Genomic DNA, 17,572 nt, shown 5'->3' with positions numbered 1-17,572 from the left:
TCAAAGGAAAAATATGGTTTCCTACACTCCATAGGAGGAGGCAAATATGTGATGCTAAAATGCTAATACTATATCACCTTTATTAATGTACTAGTAACAAAGTCCCAAATCCCAGGAAACTAAACCCTGGTAAGACCAAGTGGCTCTGGATTTGGGGTTCGTTGGCTCAGGGAGAATTGCCACCTTTGGTCTTGGATGCGGTGGCAGTACCCAGCTCCTTTGCGTAATCTGGGGGTTCTCCTAGATTCATGACTCCTCAGAGCAGATGGCGGTCAGGGCCAGGAGGGCCTTTGTGCAACTGTGGGTTGTGTGCCAATTACGCCCTTTCCTAGACCCAACAATTCCTACTCTCAATCACTCATACCCTAGTCACTTCCTGTCTTTATTGCAACACACTCTACATGGGGCTGCCCTTGAGCATCCAGAAGCTCCAGTTGGTGCAAAATGCAGCGGCCTGCATGGTTTTGTGCAGTCCCTGGTGTGCACATGTATCACCTCTTCTGCAGAAGCTGCACTGCTTCGGGGTACAATTCAAGGTGCTGGTTGTCACCTTTAAAACCCTTTATGGCTTGGGACCAGGTGATCTGAGGGATGGTCTCTTGCCGGTAACATCTACCGGATCCATCAGAGTGGGGAGGCAGGGAATGCTGCCCATCCCCTGGGAAGATACAGCTGGTGGGACCCAGAAGAAGGGCCTTCTCCATGGTGGCTCCCTCTCTCTGGAACATCATTCCCTCAGAGATTAGAATGGCTCCTACTTTAACACTCTTCCAGAAGGCGCTAAAGACCTGGTTTGGCCAGCGGGCCTAAGGAACCCAGAGCAGGATGGAGACCATTAAATGGCTCTTGTGATCTGCTGTCCCCAGGGTGGGTGGGTGGTGTGTGATTTTATTATATTAATTTGATTCTTTTTATTAGTTTTACTGTTTTAAATGAAGTTTTATATTCTGTAAGCCGCCTTGAGTCGCCATGGGTGAATGGCAATATAAATTCAATAAAATACTAGAAACATTAAAATCAACAAGTAGCCTAGGCTCTAGGCTAAAATATATTGCAAACAAAACCAAATGCGCCGGTGAACAATGATAAACAACGCTGGGCTTGCGACCAAAGCCAGGTTTTCAAATGCTCCCAGGATTGCAATCTTCCAGTTGAGATAAACGGCTTTTAAACCAAGAATGGCAGCTTTTTTTGTCCTTGACTCGGATTTGGCTCCAGTCCAGTACGCGGACGAGCCCACGCAGTCTTCTGGGAGGCATTTTGGGAAGAGGCCCAAGAGATCCGCCCGGCTTTGTGTCCAAGACAGGGCTAAGGTTCCCTGCTTAGCCCGGCACCGCAGAATAAGCGGGCAGCCCTGGCAAAGCGGCCGATGCATCACGAAAGTCGAAGCTTCACGGATGGGACTCTGCCCAGCCCAGGAAGTTCAAAGGCGGCGGCTAGAACGTCCCTCCGCGGCTCTATGGCGGAAAGAGGGCCAGAGGGACGCCGCCGCGGGGCATTCTGGGACGGCCGCCGCCGGCCCCGCTCCGTCCGGAAGAGGAAGCGTCGCGCAGGGGCCCATGGAGGAGCGCGCGGAGGCGGCGGCTGCGGAGGCCTCGCTGCACCGGCTGGCCGGGCTCGCGCCCGAGGGGCAGGTGGGGGGGCTGGTGCTGGTCAAGCGGCGCAGCGCCGCCGAGGAGCAGCACGTCTTCAAGATCCCGGCGCCGCGCGCCTCCCTGCTGGGCCTCGACCTCCTGGCCGCCCAGAAGCGCCGCGAGCGGGAGGACCGGCCCGCCAAGAGGCCCCGCGGCGGGACCGCCGAGGAGGGCGCGGACGAGCCGCCCCGGCAGCCGCCGGAGGAGCCGGGCGACGGGGCGGGGCGGGGCGGCCGCCGGCGCAGGGACAGGTGAGCAGGGCGGGCGACGGTCCGGGGGGCTCCGGGGCCGCCCGGCAGGCCGGCTGAGCCCCCCGTCCCTCCCCGGCAGGCAGTACCGCTCGGCCCAGGCGGAGACACCGTCGAACCCGGGGGGCGTCAGCGAGGGCTTCTGGGAACGCAGCCGGCAGCGGGAGCGCGAGCGGCGGGAGCAGGGCGTCTTCGCCTCGTCCAAGGAGAAGGAGCGCCGGAGGGAACAGGAGCGCAAGCGCGACCGAGGTGAGCCAGGGCCCGGCGCCGGCCTCGCGGGACCCTCTGCCCACGCTGCTGACCTGCCATTCTCCGCAGAGACCCGTGACCGCGGCCGGCGCAGTCCCCGCGCCGACAAGGATGGCTCTTCGGAGAGGAGCAGGAGCGCCCCGAGGACCGAGCCGGAGAGCCCGCGGCAGCCGCCCAAAGGTGCTTGGCAGCGGGGAGACCGCCTGGGAAGCGGGGGAACGGGGCGGGGGCGGCTTTGCCCCTCGCTGGCTCACGCCTTCCTTTCCGGTGCTCAGATGCAGCCACGCCGTCGCACTCGAGCTGGGAGGAGGAAGACAGCGGTTACAGCGGGTCCCGCCGCTCCCAGTGGGAGTCTCCCTCCCCGGCTCCCTCCTGCAGGGACTCGGAGCGGAGCCACCGGAGCCCTGCTCAACCTCGGGAGAGCGAGAGGCGGGGCGACCGCGAACGGTACGGCGGGACCAAAGGATTGCAGGCGGATGGCGCTGCGCTAGTGGCCTGAGTGAGGCCCGGCTCGGTTGGGGGACGGGTGGAGAGAGTGAGTTTTGCGGTGGTCGCCCTTTGCAGGTCCAGCAGGAGCAGAGGCCCCGAAGAGACGCCTTTGCCCACCCCTACTTACAAATACAATGAGTGGGCTGACAACCACAACCGAAGGCATTTGGGTGGACCCCCTTGGCTCTCCAGAGGCAGGGGTAAGATAAAGATTGTGGGGTGGGGAGAGGCCCGGGCTTGCTTCAATCCAAGGTAGAATTGGCATCTCATGAGATATTTTTCCAGGGAGATGTGAGGATGGGGAAGATGGCATTGCATTTGAAACGGAGGAAGAACGGCAGCAATGGGAGGACGATCAGCGGGTGAGTTAGCAGCTTTAATCCCTGGGGTGGTTACCTTGCTATTTGAGGCAAAATGGCTGAAAGGGAAGAAATGAAGCAAAAAACTTCAGAATGAGACAGAAGCAAATCTCTGGTTGACAAACTCCAGTGGCTGGGGCTGCTTTTCACTTTCTAAGTGTGGGCTGTGGGATTTTCATTGCTGGGTGTGAGGTGAGATCAGTTCCAGCTGGCCAACCCTTAGGAAGAGACTTCTCCCAGGGGCTTGGAGATCTCTTTTTGCCTCTCATGGTGAAATGGCAATCTGTGTGTCTGTGAGAGAGAGAGATCAGATTTCCAATAGTTTGTAGTGTTGAGGAAAGGGCTTCCTTAGTAGTGGTGGTGGGGCTATTGTGGTGTTGCTATGAGCAGCACAGCAGAAGAGACCTCATTTTTCTTTGGAGAGACTTTATAACCATTTTTGTCTCTACTCAGCAAGCTGACCGGGACTGGTATATGATGGACGAGGGCTACGATGAGTTCCACAACCCTCTGGCTGCCTCCTCAGAGGAGTACGTGAGGAAGCGTGAGCAGCACCTGCAGAGGCAAAAGCAGACGCGCATCTCAGCTCAGCGCAGGCAGATCAATGAGGTTGGACAAGGCAGGGCAGGGGCATCCTAGGTTGAGGGGCCCTCGTGCTCAGCTGTGATCCAGAAACAGTGGGTCCGCTTGGTCTCTGCTATTGCTGGGAGCCCCCCAAGGCCTGCTTGTCCTAGAAGCGGGGGCTGCTGTCTGATTTAACCTTTTGCTCGGCAGGATAACGAGCGCTGGGAGACCAACCGCATGCTGACGAGTGGTGTGGTGCATCGGCTGGAGGTGGAGGAGGACTTTGAGGAGGATAATGCTGCCAGGGTGCATCTCTTAGTGCACAACCTGGTACCTCCTTTTCTGGATGGGCGCATTGTTTTCACCAAGCAGGTCAGGTGAAGTGGTGCTGGGGGTGTGGGGGGAAGGACCAGTGGACCTTTGCTGCCTTGAAATTATCCCTTTTTTCACTCTTTCCAGCCTGAGCCCGTCATCCCTGTCAAAGATGCCACCTCCGACTTGGCCATCATTGCCCGCAAAGGCAGCCTGTTGGTGCGGAAGCATCGGGAGCAAAAAGAGCGCAAGAAGGTGCTGGCTGAGTCTCTTGCTGTGTGGGGTGCAGGAGGGTCCCTGTGTCTTTGGTGGAGAGAGAGCTGGTTTGGCCTAGTGGTGAAGGCAACAGGCTAGTAAGTGGGAGACCATGAGCTCAAGTCCAGCCTTAGGGCTGGCCTCTCAGCCCACCGCACTTCAAAGGGTTGTTGTTGTGGGGTAAATAAAAGGAAGGTGTGGTTTACCGCCTTGAGTTATTTGTTTAAAATAATAAAAGGTGAATTTAAGGAAAATAATAAGCAAAATAAATAATACAACCTCCCCTGAACTATTAACAGTAGGGAAGGCAGGTGCAGCGCTCAAGTGGCTTGTAGTACATATTAAAGTTGGGGGGGGGGGGCAGCTTCAGTTGTGTAAACTGAGGGAAATCCTGAAGCAGGAAGCTGGGGGGGGGGGCGGCATTGAATGATGAGGACTCCCTGATCTGGAGAGAAACAAGTACCATCCTCCAGGTGGGCTAGCACTTTCCCCAAAGGAGCGGGTTTTCTGGACTCATCATTACTGGTGGAAGCCAGAGTTTCAGGAGCCTTTGCTCAGCTTCGGCTGATTGCCTCGTTTGGAGAAGAAAGTCTAGGCTCTTGTCACCTTAATGCATTGCCCAAGGGGCAGCCTCTGAAGGTTTCTTATTTTCTATGAGTAGGTTGCAGCAGGGAAGAGTCACTGTTTGCGCATAGCACCTAAGTTACCAGTGCAGCATTGTTTACTGGAGGCTTTTGAGGTATCATTTGAAAGATGCCTGTTAGATTTTCCAGGCCTCCACCTGGTTCAGCAGCCAGGTACCTAAGGGGATTTAAGAAATGGCAAGAAAGGAGTATTTTTCTTTAGTAGAACCCACACTGCCTTGAGAACAGCACTGTTGTTCAGAAGGGCATTTTGGGGTCTGTGTCTGTCCAGTGACTGCTTATTTAATTGACTTTGATCTATAGTAGCTGCAGCTACGTTCACTTGATTTCTACCACTGCATGCATTTGGCTGTTAAGATTAGTTTCTTGTTACTAGGCTTGTGATTTTGCAGAAGTGGACCAAAAACAGGCATAACTGCTTGATGTTGCTTTTTAGGCCCAGCACAGGCACTGGGAGCTGGCAGGGACAAAACTTGGGAACATAATGGGCATAAAGAAGGAGGAGGAGGAGGAATCAAGGCAAGTCCTGGCCGAGGATGGCACGGTGGATTACAGGTAGGATGGAGGTCAGTTGTACAGGCCGGGGTGGGGAAGTGATCTGACAAGGGATGAAATGCTCTGAACCCTCCTCTTGCAGGACAGAACAGAAGTTTGCTGGACATGTGAAAGAGAAGAGTGAGGCAAGCAGTGAGTTTGCCAAGAAAAAGTCAATTGTGGAGCAGAGGCAGTACTTGCCCATCTTCGCTGTTCAGCAAGAGCTTTTGACAGTTGTCAGGTCTGCACTCCCTCCCTCCCTCCTCCAGCCTTCACCAAGGCTTCCCTTGGAACAGACAATGGGATGGGAGGGCGGCTGCCTTACTCAAGCCAGTGCTATGTTATCGAGAATCCAGTAGATTCTGGTATAGGCCCTAGCAAATAAAATGATGTGGAACGCCTGTATTAAACAGCACGTGGAATATCGAGGCATTTTGCAAATTGAAAAATCCAGGAGGGGGTGGAGGGTCTTTACGCCGTATCATTGCAGCCAATGACAGAGTTGCTGCCTCCTCCTGACAGAGACAACAGTATTGTGATTGTGGTGGGAGAGACGGGCAGTGGCAAAACAACGCAGTTGACACAGTACCTACACGAGGACGGCTACACGGACTATGGCATGATTGGCTGCACACAACCACGTCGAGTGGCGGCCATGTCCGTGGCCAAACGTGTTAGTGAGGAGATGAACGTGGCCCTTGGGGAGGAGGTGAGTGCTGCAGGCCGTGGGGCATCTGGGCGAGGCTGTGGGTCAGCTTCCTTCACTCAGAGGCCGGCTGAGGGCCGTGGGGGCTTGGCTTCTTCTGGCCTGCTTGGTGAGTTCTGCCTGTGGACCTTGTGCCTGTGCCAGGTGGGCTACGCCATCCGCTTTGAGGACTGCACTTCGGAGAGTACCGTGATTAAGTACATGACAGACGGGATCTTGCTTCGGGAGTCTCTGCGTGAAGCTGATCTTGACCATTACAGTGCCATCATCATGGACGAGGCTCATGAACGCTCGCTCAACACGGATGTGCTGTTTGGCCTCCTGCGAGAAGTAGGTGCCTGGTGGGCTTTGCCTGGGGTTTCTGGCAGGGTTCCTGCAGTGGAGGAAAAAAAAGAGTATGTCTCCCCCCCCCAGCTCATTCACCTGTTCATGTTGAACACAAGCTAAAACTGCTGTCTGTGTGCTGCTGGGTATCGAAGAGTAGATAGGAGGAGGTGGGGCTAGGATTAGTAGGACCCAGGCTGAAATTGATTCTTAGAAGATAAATGGAAAATTAATATCCTTCCAGACCCACTTTTAATCTCCCAGAAAGAGGTAGTGGTGGCAGTTGTGGGCAGGCAGCCCCAGCCTTTCCCCTTGGGGGACGTGGACACTTCACTGAAGCACAGAAGCCAGCCACCTTATCCTGCATTGCCCACAACTGCCTGAATGGGAGGCCCATGTTGCATCTTTCCAATTGCACGTCTGAAGCCCCCTTTGATTTTATCCTAAGAGGACCAACTGCTTATTGAAAAAGCTGATAAAGTGGAGCATTGTCATCTATTTTGAGGGCTTAGAGGACTGAGGGATAGAGAGCTCCTTGCTTGTGTTTCAATGAAAGTGGCCCTGGGTCCTTCACCTGCTTAGGCTGTAATTGCCAATCTCAATCAGCCTTTATCCATTCAGCAGTATGGCCAGCAGGTACACACCACATTGCTGTAAGTAGGCAACCCAGAGCCCTCTAGAGATGCTGTTCCCAACAGCCTGGCTTTATAGGAGCTTCAGAGTGGATTGTCAGCCTTACCAGATAGACGAGACAAGAAACATGACCACTCTTTTATTGTAAGGTTACATTAACAGCCTCGAGAGTCACCTTTACAGTTTGTGAACTCGGGGAGGGTCCCTTCTGAACCTCTTGTTCCACCCCCTGTACAGCTGGGGGCAAGACTCCTTCCCTTTCCATTTGCTAGGCAGCATCTCTTCATCCGTCTCTAAAGGTCTTTTCTTCATATCGGTGGGCTTATAAAGAATAGAATAAAGAATTCTATTCTTATTCAAAGCAACAGATTCGAGGGTTGCTTCTTAAATTTGGTATGATACAGAGTAGAAGGTTGGACTAGAAGACTTCCAAGGTCCCTTCTAAATAGGTGTTTAGTTCTTTCTCCATCAGGGTGTTTTTAGTACAATCCTCAGAATGATTCTTTGCTCCACAAATGACTAGGAACTCCTCCTAAAGTCAAAGTGGCCAGCCTTAGCCACCTTCTCTGTAGTGCTGCTGGGTCAGGTTTAGTGGTGAGCACAATTAAGTGCATTGGCTGCTCAACATTTTGTTACCAGGGTTGCAAAAAGGCAGCTGAGCAGAAGCAACCTAATTATATAGGCAACCATGATATGGAAGTGATGTATCCCTGGAGAAGCAAATGCTTTCACTCTGAAACTTCCATTGGGCAAAAGGAAGGAAGAATGCAAAATGAGTGGCTATAAAGGGGCCATTTGGGATTTTCATATTACTCTTTGGCAACGATCCTGTCTTTTCATAGGTGGTAGCCCGTCGCTCAGATCTCAAGTTGATTGTTACCTCGGCCACCATGGATGCAGAGAAGTTTGCGTCTTTCTTTGGAAATGTGCCCATCTTCCACATTCCAGGCCGCACATTTCCTGTTGACGTTCTCTTTAGCAAGGTATGGGGTAAGCAAAGGCCTGGACCAGGCCGTCCAGGTGACACCTGGATAGGTGTATCAACCTCCTTTTTGCTCTTTCAGACTCCGCAAGAAGACTATGTGGAGGCAGCAGTGAAGCAGGCCCTGCAGGTCCACCTCTCCAGTGCCCCTGGAGATATCCTCATTTTCATGCCAGGCCAGGAGGACATCGAGGTGAGTTCATCTGTGGGAGTATTTAAGATCTTAGTCAGCCCCCTAATGCACATATATTTGCCTCGCCTCATCTTGCAGGTTACGTCTGAGCAGATTGTGGAACATCTGGAAGAACTGGAAAACGCTCCTGCTCTGGCTGTGCTACCAATCTACTCTCAGCTACCCTCAGATTTGCAGGCCAAGATCTTCCAGAAGGTATAGCCTGCTTTCCACTAGTGATGATCTCAGATTTACTTGGCAATGGTACCTGGAAGCTTGAAGCTTCTATCATGGCTTTTCCCAAGACGAGGGAAAAGAACTCAAGATGAGTAGAATAGTTGGCAAGCAGCCTGACCTGCAGCAAAAAATGAGAGTCCTGGAAGTAGATGAATTTTGTGCCGTGGCTTGAGAAGACAAACATCTTTCTCTTCTTAGGAAGTAGAAACTAGAAGCTTTTTCAGGAGCTGTGGATACAGGCCATTTCAGTCAAAGGGATTGCTAATTCAAGCCTTTATAGGACTTACAGTAGCTTCTGAAAACAAAGATGCTGGAATTAAAAGCCACCACTTCAGGGACTTTACTTGGGAGAAGCTGAGCATTTCAGTTGATGATGGATTGGTAGCTGCATCTTGAAACTTGGATTCTTGGCAGGCACCAGATGGAGTCAGGAAGTGTATTGTGGCCACCAATATTGCAGAAACCTCGTTGACAGTTGATGGGATCATGTTTGTGATCGACTCCGGATATTGCAAACTGAAGGTAAGGAAGTTTGCTTAGAAAAAGCATACGGTCCTAGGGATGAAGCCCCGACTTACCCTACTTGTTACATCTCAGGTCTTCAACCCACGGATTGGCATGGATGCCCTGCAGATCTATCCAATCAGCCAGGCTAATGCAAATCAACGCTCTGGCCGAGCTGGAAGGACAGGCCCAGGTCAGTGTTTCAGGTAGGAGTTGTACGTATCCAAGGGGTCTCCTTGCAGCAAGTGGGCACCGCAGTAAATGCTGTCTGCAGCTGCCAAATCTTGTTCTCCTGCTGTGGCCAAGGCTGCTCCACTGAGGTGGTTGCTCTCTTTCCCGAGCAGACTGTACACCCAGAGTGCATACAAGAATGAACTGCTGACCACCACTGTCCCCGAGATCCAACGTACCAATCTGGCCAATGTGGTGCTGCTTCTTAAGTCTTTAGGGGTGCAAGACCTGCTACAGTTCCACTTTATGGATCCCCCTCCAGAAGACAACATGCTCAACTCAATGTACCAGTTGTGGATTCTCGGGGCGCTTGATAACACAGGTTGGGTGGAACAACCCTTTCCCCATATGTGGGGGGGCTTGTGCTTTTGTGGGGCTTGGCTCAGAAGATCACTGTCCCTCCAGGTGGTCTGACATCAACTGGACGTCTGATGGTGGAGTTTCCCCTTGATCCAGCCCTCTCCAAGATGCTGATTGTTTCTTGTGATATGGGCTGCAGTTCTGAGATCCTGCTGATTGTCTCCATGCTCTCAGTTCCAGCTATTTTTTACCGACCAAAGGTGGGTCAGGGATTCTTTTGGTCTTTGCTCTCAGGAGTGGGCTTCCTGGTCTGTCACTTTTTCTGCCGTCTCTCTGCAGGGTCGGGAGGAAGAAAGCGACCAGGTGCGAGAGAAGTTTGCTGTTCCCGAGAGCGACCACTTGACTTACCTGAATGTTTATCTGCAGTGGAAAAATAACAGTTATTCAACGCTCTGGTGCAATGAACACTTCATTCACGCCAAGGCCATGCGGAAGGTGGGTGTTGGGGCAGGCCCAAGAGGCACAGCGTGACCGTGAACAGAGCTGAACCTGCTCTGGCCCTTATCTTCCAGGTGCGGGAGGTGCGAGCGCAGCTGAAGGACATCATGGTGCAGCAACACATGAGCCTGGCTTCCTGCGGCACCGACTGGGACGTGGTTCGCAAGTGCATCTGTGCTGCTTACTTTCACCAGGCTGCAAAACTGAAGGTGAGAGATTCTTGGCTCCCTGCGCGGCTCACCTGCTTCCATCGGTTGCAGAGCAGGGCCTTTTGCGTAGCGGCCTGCTCCTCCATCTATTGTGTATTTGGAGGGGGGGCTTTAACCTCCACCCCACAAGGCCGCCTCGCAACTTGCTCAACTAATTTCCCTTCCCATCATCCTCAGACAGATTCACTTCTTTGTGAGCCTCAGGAGATGGAGGCCAGGTCTTGATTCTGCCCAGCACCAACACCAAGGAAGCTCCATTTTATTTATTTATTAATCAAAGTTACATACATTGGAAGCGACTCTTGGCAGCAGGAAATAATAAAACCACAATGTAAAAACAATTGTTACAAATTATAAAAATGTAAACATTCATCATTAAAAATCAAACCACACACACACAGCACAACCACAATAGGGAAGCCACCTTAAAAGGGTCCGAGTTTCCTGAAACCTGAAGCCTGATGAGACAACCAGGTTTTGAGGGCATCCCTGAATATCAACAAGGATAGAACTAACTTGAAGGGTGGGGGGAATGCTGCATAAAGTGGGCACCATGACAGAGAAGGCCTAACTCCTGAAACCCTTAAAATGTAGGTAGGTCTCTCACAGATGGACCCTGTGGCCCTCTCTGCCAGGCATTCCCTCAGATAACCCGGACCCAGTCCATGACGGAATGTTCTGGAATGCCATATCCAGAATCCCACGATCCTGTCTCAATGTGGAGGATTAATTATAGATTTTCCACATGGCTTCTACCCAAGGCCCCCTTTTCCTCTGGTGTCTTCTGACTGTTCTGGTTGATTTCCTAAAGCAGTTAAAGGCCTGTGAAGGAACTGGGGCCAGGCAACACTGACCTTTATGCTCTGCTGCAGGGCATCGGGGAATATGTCAACATCCGCACAGGGATGCGCTGCCACTTGCACCCTACCAGCTCGCTTTTTGGGATGGGCTACACTCCCGACTATATTGTCTACCATGAACTGGTGATGACCACCAAGGTGAGGGGATACGTTGGAGAAAGGGGCCTACGTAGGATGATGCTGGCAGATGTGGGCAGATCCATTTTTCTCCATTACCAGCTCCCTCATCTCTGCCTTTAACCTGCAGGAGTACATGCAGTGTGTCACAGCTGTGGATGGGGAATGGCTGGCTGAGTTGGGGCCCATGTTCTACAGTATCAAGCATGCTGGCAAGTCTCGTCAGGTGAGAACGAGCTGCTGGGGGAATCATCCAGTTGCTCCAAAAGAAAGCCAGCCGGCTCCAATTCCTGGCAAGCTGGAAATACTTATTTTAAAAAATTAATGCCGCTGCTCATCAACCAAGATACAGACATCAAGTCTGTGTAGCAGTGTTTGGGTTGGGCCACATTTCATAGTAAAGCAGGATGGAAGAAGACGGATGAAATCTCGCATGGCTGCTTGTTCTGTTCTAGGAGAGCCGGCGGCGAGCCAAGGAAGAAGCATCTGCCATGGAAGAAGAGATGGCTCTGGCGGAAGAGCAGCTCCGTGCTCGCAGAGAAGAACAGGAGCGTTGTAATCCAATGGGCAGCGTCAGGTATGACCCCGTGGGCTCCTCTTCCAGGGGAGAAGTCCCGAGCCTGGAGTAGTCTGCTCTCTTCAGTCTTTCCTTTGTGCCCCTTTCTGCAGGTCCACAAAGATTTATACACCAGGGCGCAAAGAGCAAGGCCAGCTTGCCACACCTCGCCATACCCCAGCTCGCTTTGGCCTCTAGCCATGGACATCTGCATTATATATAGCTTCGCGTTGGCTCTGCTGCCAAGATCAGGATATCATTTTATTGTTTATATAAACATTGTTGCTCCTGGACTCTTTTGGTGGCTGTTGGGTCTTTTTTTCAAGCAAGGGTGGTGCTCTGCTAGAAGTGCTACATCATGACAGCAGCTACGGATGGGACACTTAGACAAGTTCTCTCAATAGCAAAGCCTGGTCTGCAGGAAGGGATCCCTGCTGGCTGCAGACCGGCTCTTCTGGACACGGTTTACCTTCACTCCAGAGCTGCCTTCTCTGGCTGTGGCCCCTGGAAAGGTGGATGAGTGTAATGGGTTCACAACAGAAGTATGTGCCAGAGTTGTTGCAGTACAGCCTGCGGCTCCAAATCACTGTTGTGGAGAGCCTGCAACCAGAGACTTCATGTTTAGAACCACCCAATGTTTACTGGTGCTCATGAAATCAGACCAAACCCATCCTAGTTCAGCTCTCTATTTCTCCTAGTCCACTGGGTTCTGTAGGAGCAGGTCAAAGTATGCTTCCTTTAGGCCAGCAGTCCCCAACCTTTCTAGCCCCATGGACCGGCAACAGGGGAAGGAGATGGTTTTATGTGCTCACCCACTACTTGCGTGGCCCAGTTCCCAACAAGCTGCAGACTGGTTTCGGTCTGTGGACAGGGGGTTGGGGACCCCAGCTTTATACAATCTCCCTCTGCTACTGCTACAATTAAGGAAATGGGAGGCGGGCTGTAATTGGGCATCCTCTGCTCTCCTTCCAACCTCTGGTCATTCTTGGCACTTGCCTTGATGCGCTCACATACAATGCGCCTCTCGTTGATTTCATTCTTCAACTGTTGGTTGTCCTCTTGCAGCCTCTCCAGTAGTTGATGCAGAAGGCTGTGGGAGGGAAAAGGGGTGCAGAGAACCCCTTAGGTTAAGTAACCCTAACCCTCATGATCACTGCAGGCTTTTGAAAGGAAAGGTGTCTGGAATTTAAAGGTACCCGTAGCTGTTTTTCAGTCCATCCTAAATTAAACACGCACCTGGTCTGATTTCACCAAGGGAGGGGTGGGTGGGTGAAGGAATCCTACAAATACTCCCCTCACCCCCCCAGCACCAAAGAGCAGCTTTGTCACTCACTCTCTCTCGCCACTGAGCTGGGCAATTTGCTTGATCTGTGTTCGGAGCTTGTAGCCCAGCTCCTCATTCATCTGCCTGTAACAAAAAGGCTGCTGAGGAAGCAAATTGACACCCCCCCCTTTGCCCCATAGCAAGCTCAGCTGAAGCATCCCTCTCCTACCGTGACTGGGCAACACTCACTTTTGCTCCTTTACCCACTGGCGAACATCGGCCACCACCAGTTCGCTCTCCTGGTGCAGCCAGTGATGGCCAGCGCGGGATGCCTCCAAGGAGATTTGTAAAGATTCTATCTGCTGGGTGAAGAAAAGAGCCATCTGGGTTGGTTGCCATGCTCTGATCCAGAGCGCTCCCTCAAAAGGCCTTGCAAATCTGCTGCAAATGACCCGACCAAGGACACCAGGGAAGGTTAGAGACTAGCGTCACTCTCTGCTCCTCAGGGCCATCGCCCCCCCCCCCGCTTCGGCCACCCTTAGCAAAATGAAGAGTTGGGGGCTGGCTTGGTTCTCTCCTACTCTTAAGGAGCAACAAGACCTTTACTGGCCACCACCATTTCCTCCTCCTGTCCTCGGATGGAGTGCATGGGAAAGCAGGCAAGGAAGGATTATTTCCTTCTGGAGATTGCCTAGGGGTCATTTCCCTCCCCAGTTCCTGGTTGGCCTCCTGGGGGCCAGGCAGTGCATGGAAGAAAGCAGGGAGTCTGAGCTGCAAGTAATAGTGGAATTGTGGAGTGTGTGCAGCTAGGACATGCTAGTGCTAGGAAGATAAACAGGGTTGCTTCTGGCTGACAAGGAGCTAGTGAAGCTTGGAGTCTCTCCGTGGAGGACAGAGACTCACTGCAGCATCCAGCACTAAAGGGGCAGCTGGGCCCACCCCACTTGCCCCATCCCTGTCCTCCATGCAATGCCAGCTGGCAGCCTCATGCCTATTTGCCAGCATTGCTCCTGCCAAACAAGGGCAGGCAAAACTTGGCCCCTCCAGAACACCTCCCACCTTTCACGTTGGAAAAGAGGCTGGGTGGCGTGGGAGCATTGGAAAAGCCAGAGCCGAGGGTCCTTCTAGCAGCTGATGTTTGGTGGCTTTGCTGGTACTGCCAGGACACAGGAGTTGCCCAGCCATGGGCCATCAGCCCTCTGGGCTGGCTCACCGCGGTTGCCTGGTGCTGCAGCTGCAGCCGGGCCTGCCTGAAGCGTCCATTCACCAGCCCCAACACAGCTGTCTGCTTGGTCAGCTGCTCTTGCAGAGAACGGCTGTCTGCCTTCTGCTCCATCACACAGGTCTGCAGGGCCTGCACTCTCCTCTCTGTCTCCTGTAACTGCATGGGAAGTTGGCCATCAATCCCACCCCAGCAATGTGGCTCTTCAGATGCCATAGATCTTGGCGCAGGTGCTCTCCGGGACAGAGAAACAGGCTCTTGATTCACCAGGGGGAGGGCATGTTCCTGTCTATCTCACGCAACTCACCTGCTGCCGCAGCATCTCCAACTCCAGCATGGGTGCTGCTTGCAAAGGTTGCCGCTTGGACCTGCTCAGCTTCTCCATCAGCTCCTTTAGCAGTTCTCTGCCAGAGGTGGCAGCAGCAAGACCATCTCCTCCCAAGCAGCTAAGAAGAAAGCAATGGGTTATCCCCCACCCAAAGGCAAGTCCACTCCCAGCCTGGCCTACTTCAGCCCAGGGAAGAGACCTTTTCTGCTCCAGCTCTGCTTCAGCTAGGCAGCCTTTTCCAAGGAGAACCTCCAGAGGGCAGCCAACTTTCCCAAGACGCTGAAGCTTGAGGCCCCTCTCCACCGGCTGGTCCTGGACCATCTCCAATGCTGCGGAGTAGAAGGCTCAGGTAGGAAGGGTGTGGGGCCCCAGGCCCTTGGACTCCCATGGTCCAGCATGCTTGGATTGGGTGAGAATTATGGATATGCTTTTTTGCACTAACAGAAACTTGGAATTTGTCTTATTCCTGCCACTGTTGGCAGTTGATGCTTCAGGAGCACTTAGCCCAGGCATTAGAAGAATGGGATAAACATCTTTGTATAAGTAAGAATGAAATAGAATTTCTGCCTATCAGCTTGGTGAGCAGGCAAGGAGAAGGATGGGGGAAGGGAAGGAGCAACCCACAAATTGGCCCTCTTGGTCCCTGTGTGATCTACCCCACTCGACACACCTGGAGCCAGCCTCCTTACCAGCCTTCCCGGGCTGTTCCGGGCTCTTGGGCCTCCTCGGCTGCAGCACTGGGGCTCCACCAGGCCAAGAGGCTGCTCGGCCTTGCTTGGCCTCCTGTGAGGCAGCTTTCAAGGGATGGGGCTGGTCCCAGAAGATGCTGCAATTAGCCCATGCCCTTTGAAGGAGCCTGGCTGGTTTCTGGATGGCATGGAGAAGAGGAGGGGCGTGAGCGAGTGCCAATGTACCCCTGGCAAAGCCCTCCCCAGCAGGTATCCCTGGGCAGATCAGCAGCCACTCACCCATTCCTTCTGTGCACACAGCTGGTGGCTTTGTTCCAGCAGGGCCTGCACTAGGCAGGCATGGTGCTGCAGCTGCCGACTCTGTTCTGAGGCTGCCGCCTGGCACAGACTCTGCACAGCCAGTTCCAGGCGAGCCAGATCTGAAATGAGGCTCAATCAGCTGGGACCCCCAGCTGCAACAGGAAGGACCAGCTGAGGGGACCAGAAATAGGTGGGTCCTTTACCTTTCAAAGTGCTGCTGTTCTGCTCAGCCTCCCTTGCCAGCTGCATCTTCAGTTCTTGCACCAGGGCCTGGTACACCTCCGCCTGCTGCTGCAAACCCTCCTCTTCTGCCTGCTGTAGCTTCTAGGCAAGTCCAACCGAGACAAACGGAGTCAGGTTTTTGCTCATGTTGTGGCAGGTCCCCCACTGTTTGCTCCAGCTGGCCAGCGCTATCGGTACTAGACCTACCTGTCGGAGTATCGCCTGGCTGACCATCTGTTTTCTGTGCTTTGTGTTTGAGCAGCTGTGAATCAACTTGTACGATGTAAACTCTTGGCTCAGGCTGGCCACGGCTTCCTTTTGCTGCAGCAGCTGAGACAGAGCCTGTCTCAGTAGGCACAACTAGCTTATTGCATCTGTCAGCTTCCCACCAGACAAGGCAATACGGCTCCTTCAGCAAACCTCACCCCACACTCAGCAGCCAAGGCTGGGTGTAAATAAGACACCGTGAACTCACAGAAGATCAGGCTCTTGTGGAACACAGGACAAGCTGAGACTTCTGTGTCAAAGCCAGGATTTAAATCCTAGGCCCTTTTCTTACCTCAGACTTGAAGCTTGACATCTGTTGCAGTTCACACCAGCGTTTCCCCCCATGGAAGGAAAAGGGCTGTGACCACACTCACCTTGCAGTGGCTGGCTACCAATTGTTCCTGCAGCTCCTGGATGGTCTGGTCTTGCTGGTCTGTGAACTGCCTAACTGCATGAGCACTGAGCTGCCCAAGGCTGTCCTCTGCTTGGCTGCTGCTCCAAAGATTGATCACCTCTTCTTGCAGATGATGCATCTGACTGTCTAGTTCACCAACTCGGCCCAGAGCAGCTCGGTATTTCTTCTTATAGAGATCCAAGATGCTTTCCAGAATATGGACAGAAGTCTCTGCTTGACGCAACTGCTCCCGCATGTGCTGGTGCTGCTCAATTTGAAGAGAGTGCTCCCTTTCTTGCTCCTGGGTCAATGCCTTAGATTGTTGGAGCTGTGGAGTATACAGAGGCAGAGAATATCAGGTGCTGCCCTGGCTTCTGGGGGAGGTAGAAAGAAGTTCTGAAACCCACCTGTGTCTTGAGAGCCTGACACTCCTGGAGCAGCATCTCCAAGGCCTGATGCTGTCCTTGCGTCCAGCTTAGACCATCCCTCATGTGCTGTAGCTGCTCCACGGCCACCTGGAAACCCTGCAACTGCTCTGGGAGGGCAGCCTTGCTTGCACTCTGTGGAAATAGCATCACCCAAGATCAAGATGGGGAGCCTCTGGAGGGAGACGGAGAGGGACCACCAAAGTTCCTCCTCCCTGTGCAACCTGTCACGTTCTGGTGTCCCGCGTAAGAAAAGCCAGCAACACAGGTTGATGTTAGAATTGTTTATCTGGAAACGCGGACCCCGCACAAAGCGATCATCCAAAAGGAATTAAAGTTTGTGCTACCGTGGTTAGTTCACCCACCCCTTATATTGTGCTCCACCTCCCTTGTGTGTGCACTCCTCCTACTGACTGCTTGCCGCTAATTCGGCCGCCGGAGTCCAGCCACGCCCCTAGCCATCCATCCCGGCTTATCCCGCTGTTTCCTGCTTCCGACTATCAGCCAGGCAGTCTGGGCCCTGCTAGACAGGCGGTAGCCCCATGGAGGCAGGAGCGATGTGCTGCGGGCCATGGGCGTGTGGTAGCGGCTTCTCCCCAAAATGGTGTGGCCATTGATGCCCGTGTGCGCACGTCCCAGGTGGCCACTCCTCCTCTGCCCGAATGGCAGCCCCGGGCCATCTGGCGGTCCAGGGCTGACACCACCATGGCATCACCTTCTCCCCAACTGGCTGAAAATCACCTTAATTCACAGGTACAAGCCCACCATGCAGGGTTGCAGAGGCTATCTGGAGAAAGGGAGGAGGAACGTTTGCCCCCGGATGTAAATCTGGCAAGGAAAACCA

At 53.3% G+C, this 17,572-nt stretch overlaps 1 protein-coding gene across 2 annotated transcripts; it reads left to right on the top strand.

Moving 5' to 3' along the window:
- Window positions 1-1,397: 1,397 nt before the first annotated feature.
- DHX38 (DEAH-box helicase 38) lies at window positions 1,398-11,915 on the top strand. Of its 2 annotated transcripts, XM_070953166.1 has the most exons (26): window positions 1,398-1,885; window positions 1,965-2,131; window positions 2,201-2,311; window positions 2,407-2,578; window positions 2,696-2,820; window positions 2,906-2,982; window positions 3,433-3,588; window positions 3,754-3,915; window positions 4,003-4,110; window positions 5,191-5,309; window positions 5,392-5,529; window positions 5,811-5,997; window positions 6,139-6,324; window positions 7,794-7,934; window positions 8,016-8,126; window positions 8,205-8,321; window positions 8,757-8,864; window positions 8,940-9,052; window positions 9,191-9,399; window positions 9,483-9,637; window positions 9,717-9,872; window positions 9,950-10,084; window positions 10,957-11,082; window positions 11,192-11,287; window positions 11,517-11,638; window positions 11,731-11,915. In XM_070953166.1, exons 1-26 carry the CDS (start codon window positions 1,398-1,400, stop codon window positions 11,813-11,815), a joined length of 3,870 nt encoding a protein of 1,289 aa, XP_070809267.1. In that variant the 3' UTR covers window positions 11,816-11,915. The 2 variants fall into 2 exon arrangements, with proteins under 2 accessions (XP_070809267.1, XP_070809266.1); XM_070953165.1 differs by having other exon boundaries at window positions 1,965-2,311.
- The last annotated feature ends 5,657 nt before the right edge of the window (window positions 11,916-17,572 follow it).

The sequence above is a fragment of the Pituophis catenifer genome, unplaced genomic scaffold (assembly GCF_029215685.1).
Source record: "Pituophis catenifer annectens isolate HBS135680 unplaced genomic scaffold, rPitCat1.0.hap2 SCAF_13, whole genome shotgun sequence".
In the NCBI taxonomy this organism is placed as follows: domain Eukaryota; kingdom Metazoa; phylum Chordata; class Lepidosauria; order Squamata; family Colubridae; genus Pituophis; species Pituophis catenifer.
Note: the sequence above shows the minus strand (reverse complement) of the source record. Positions and strands in the feature narration are given on the sequence as shown.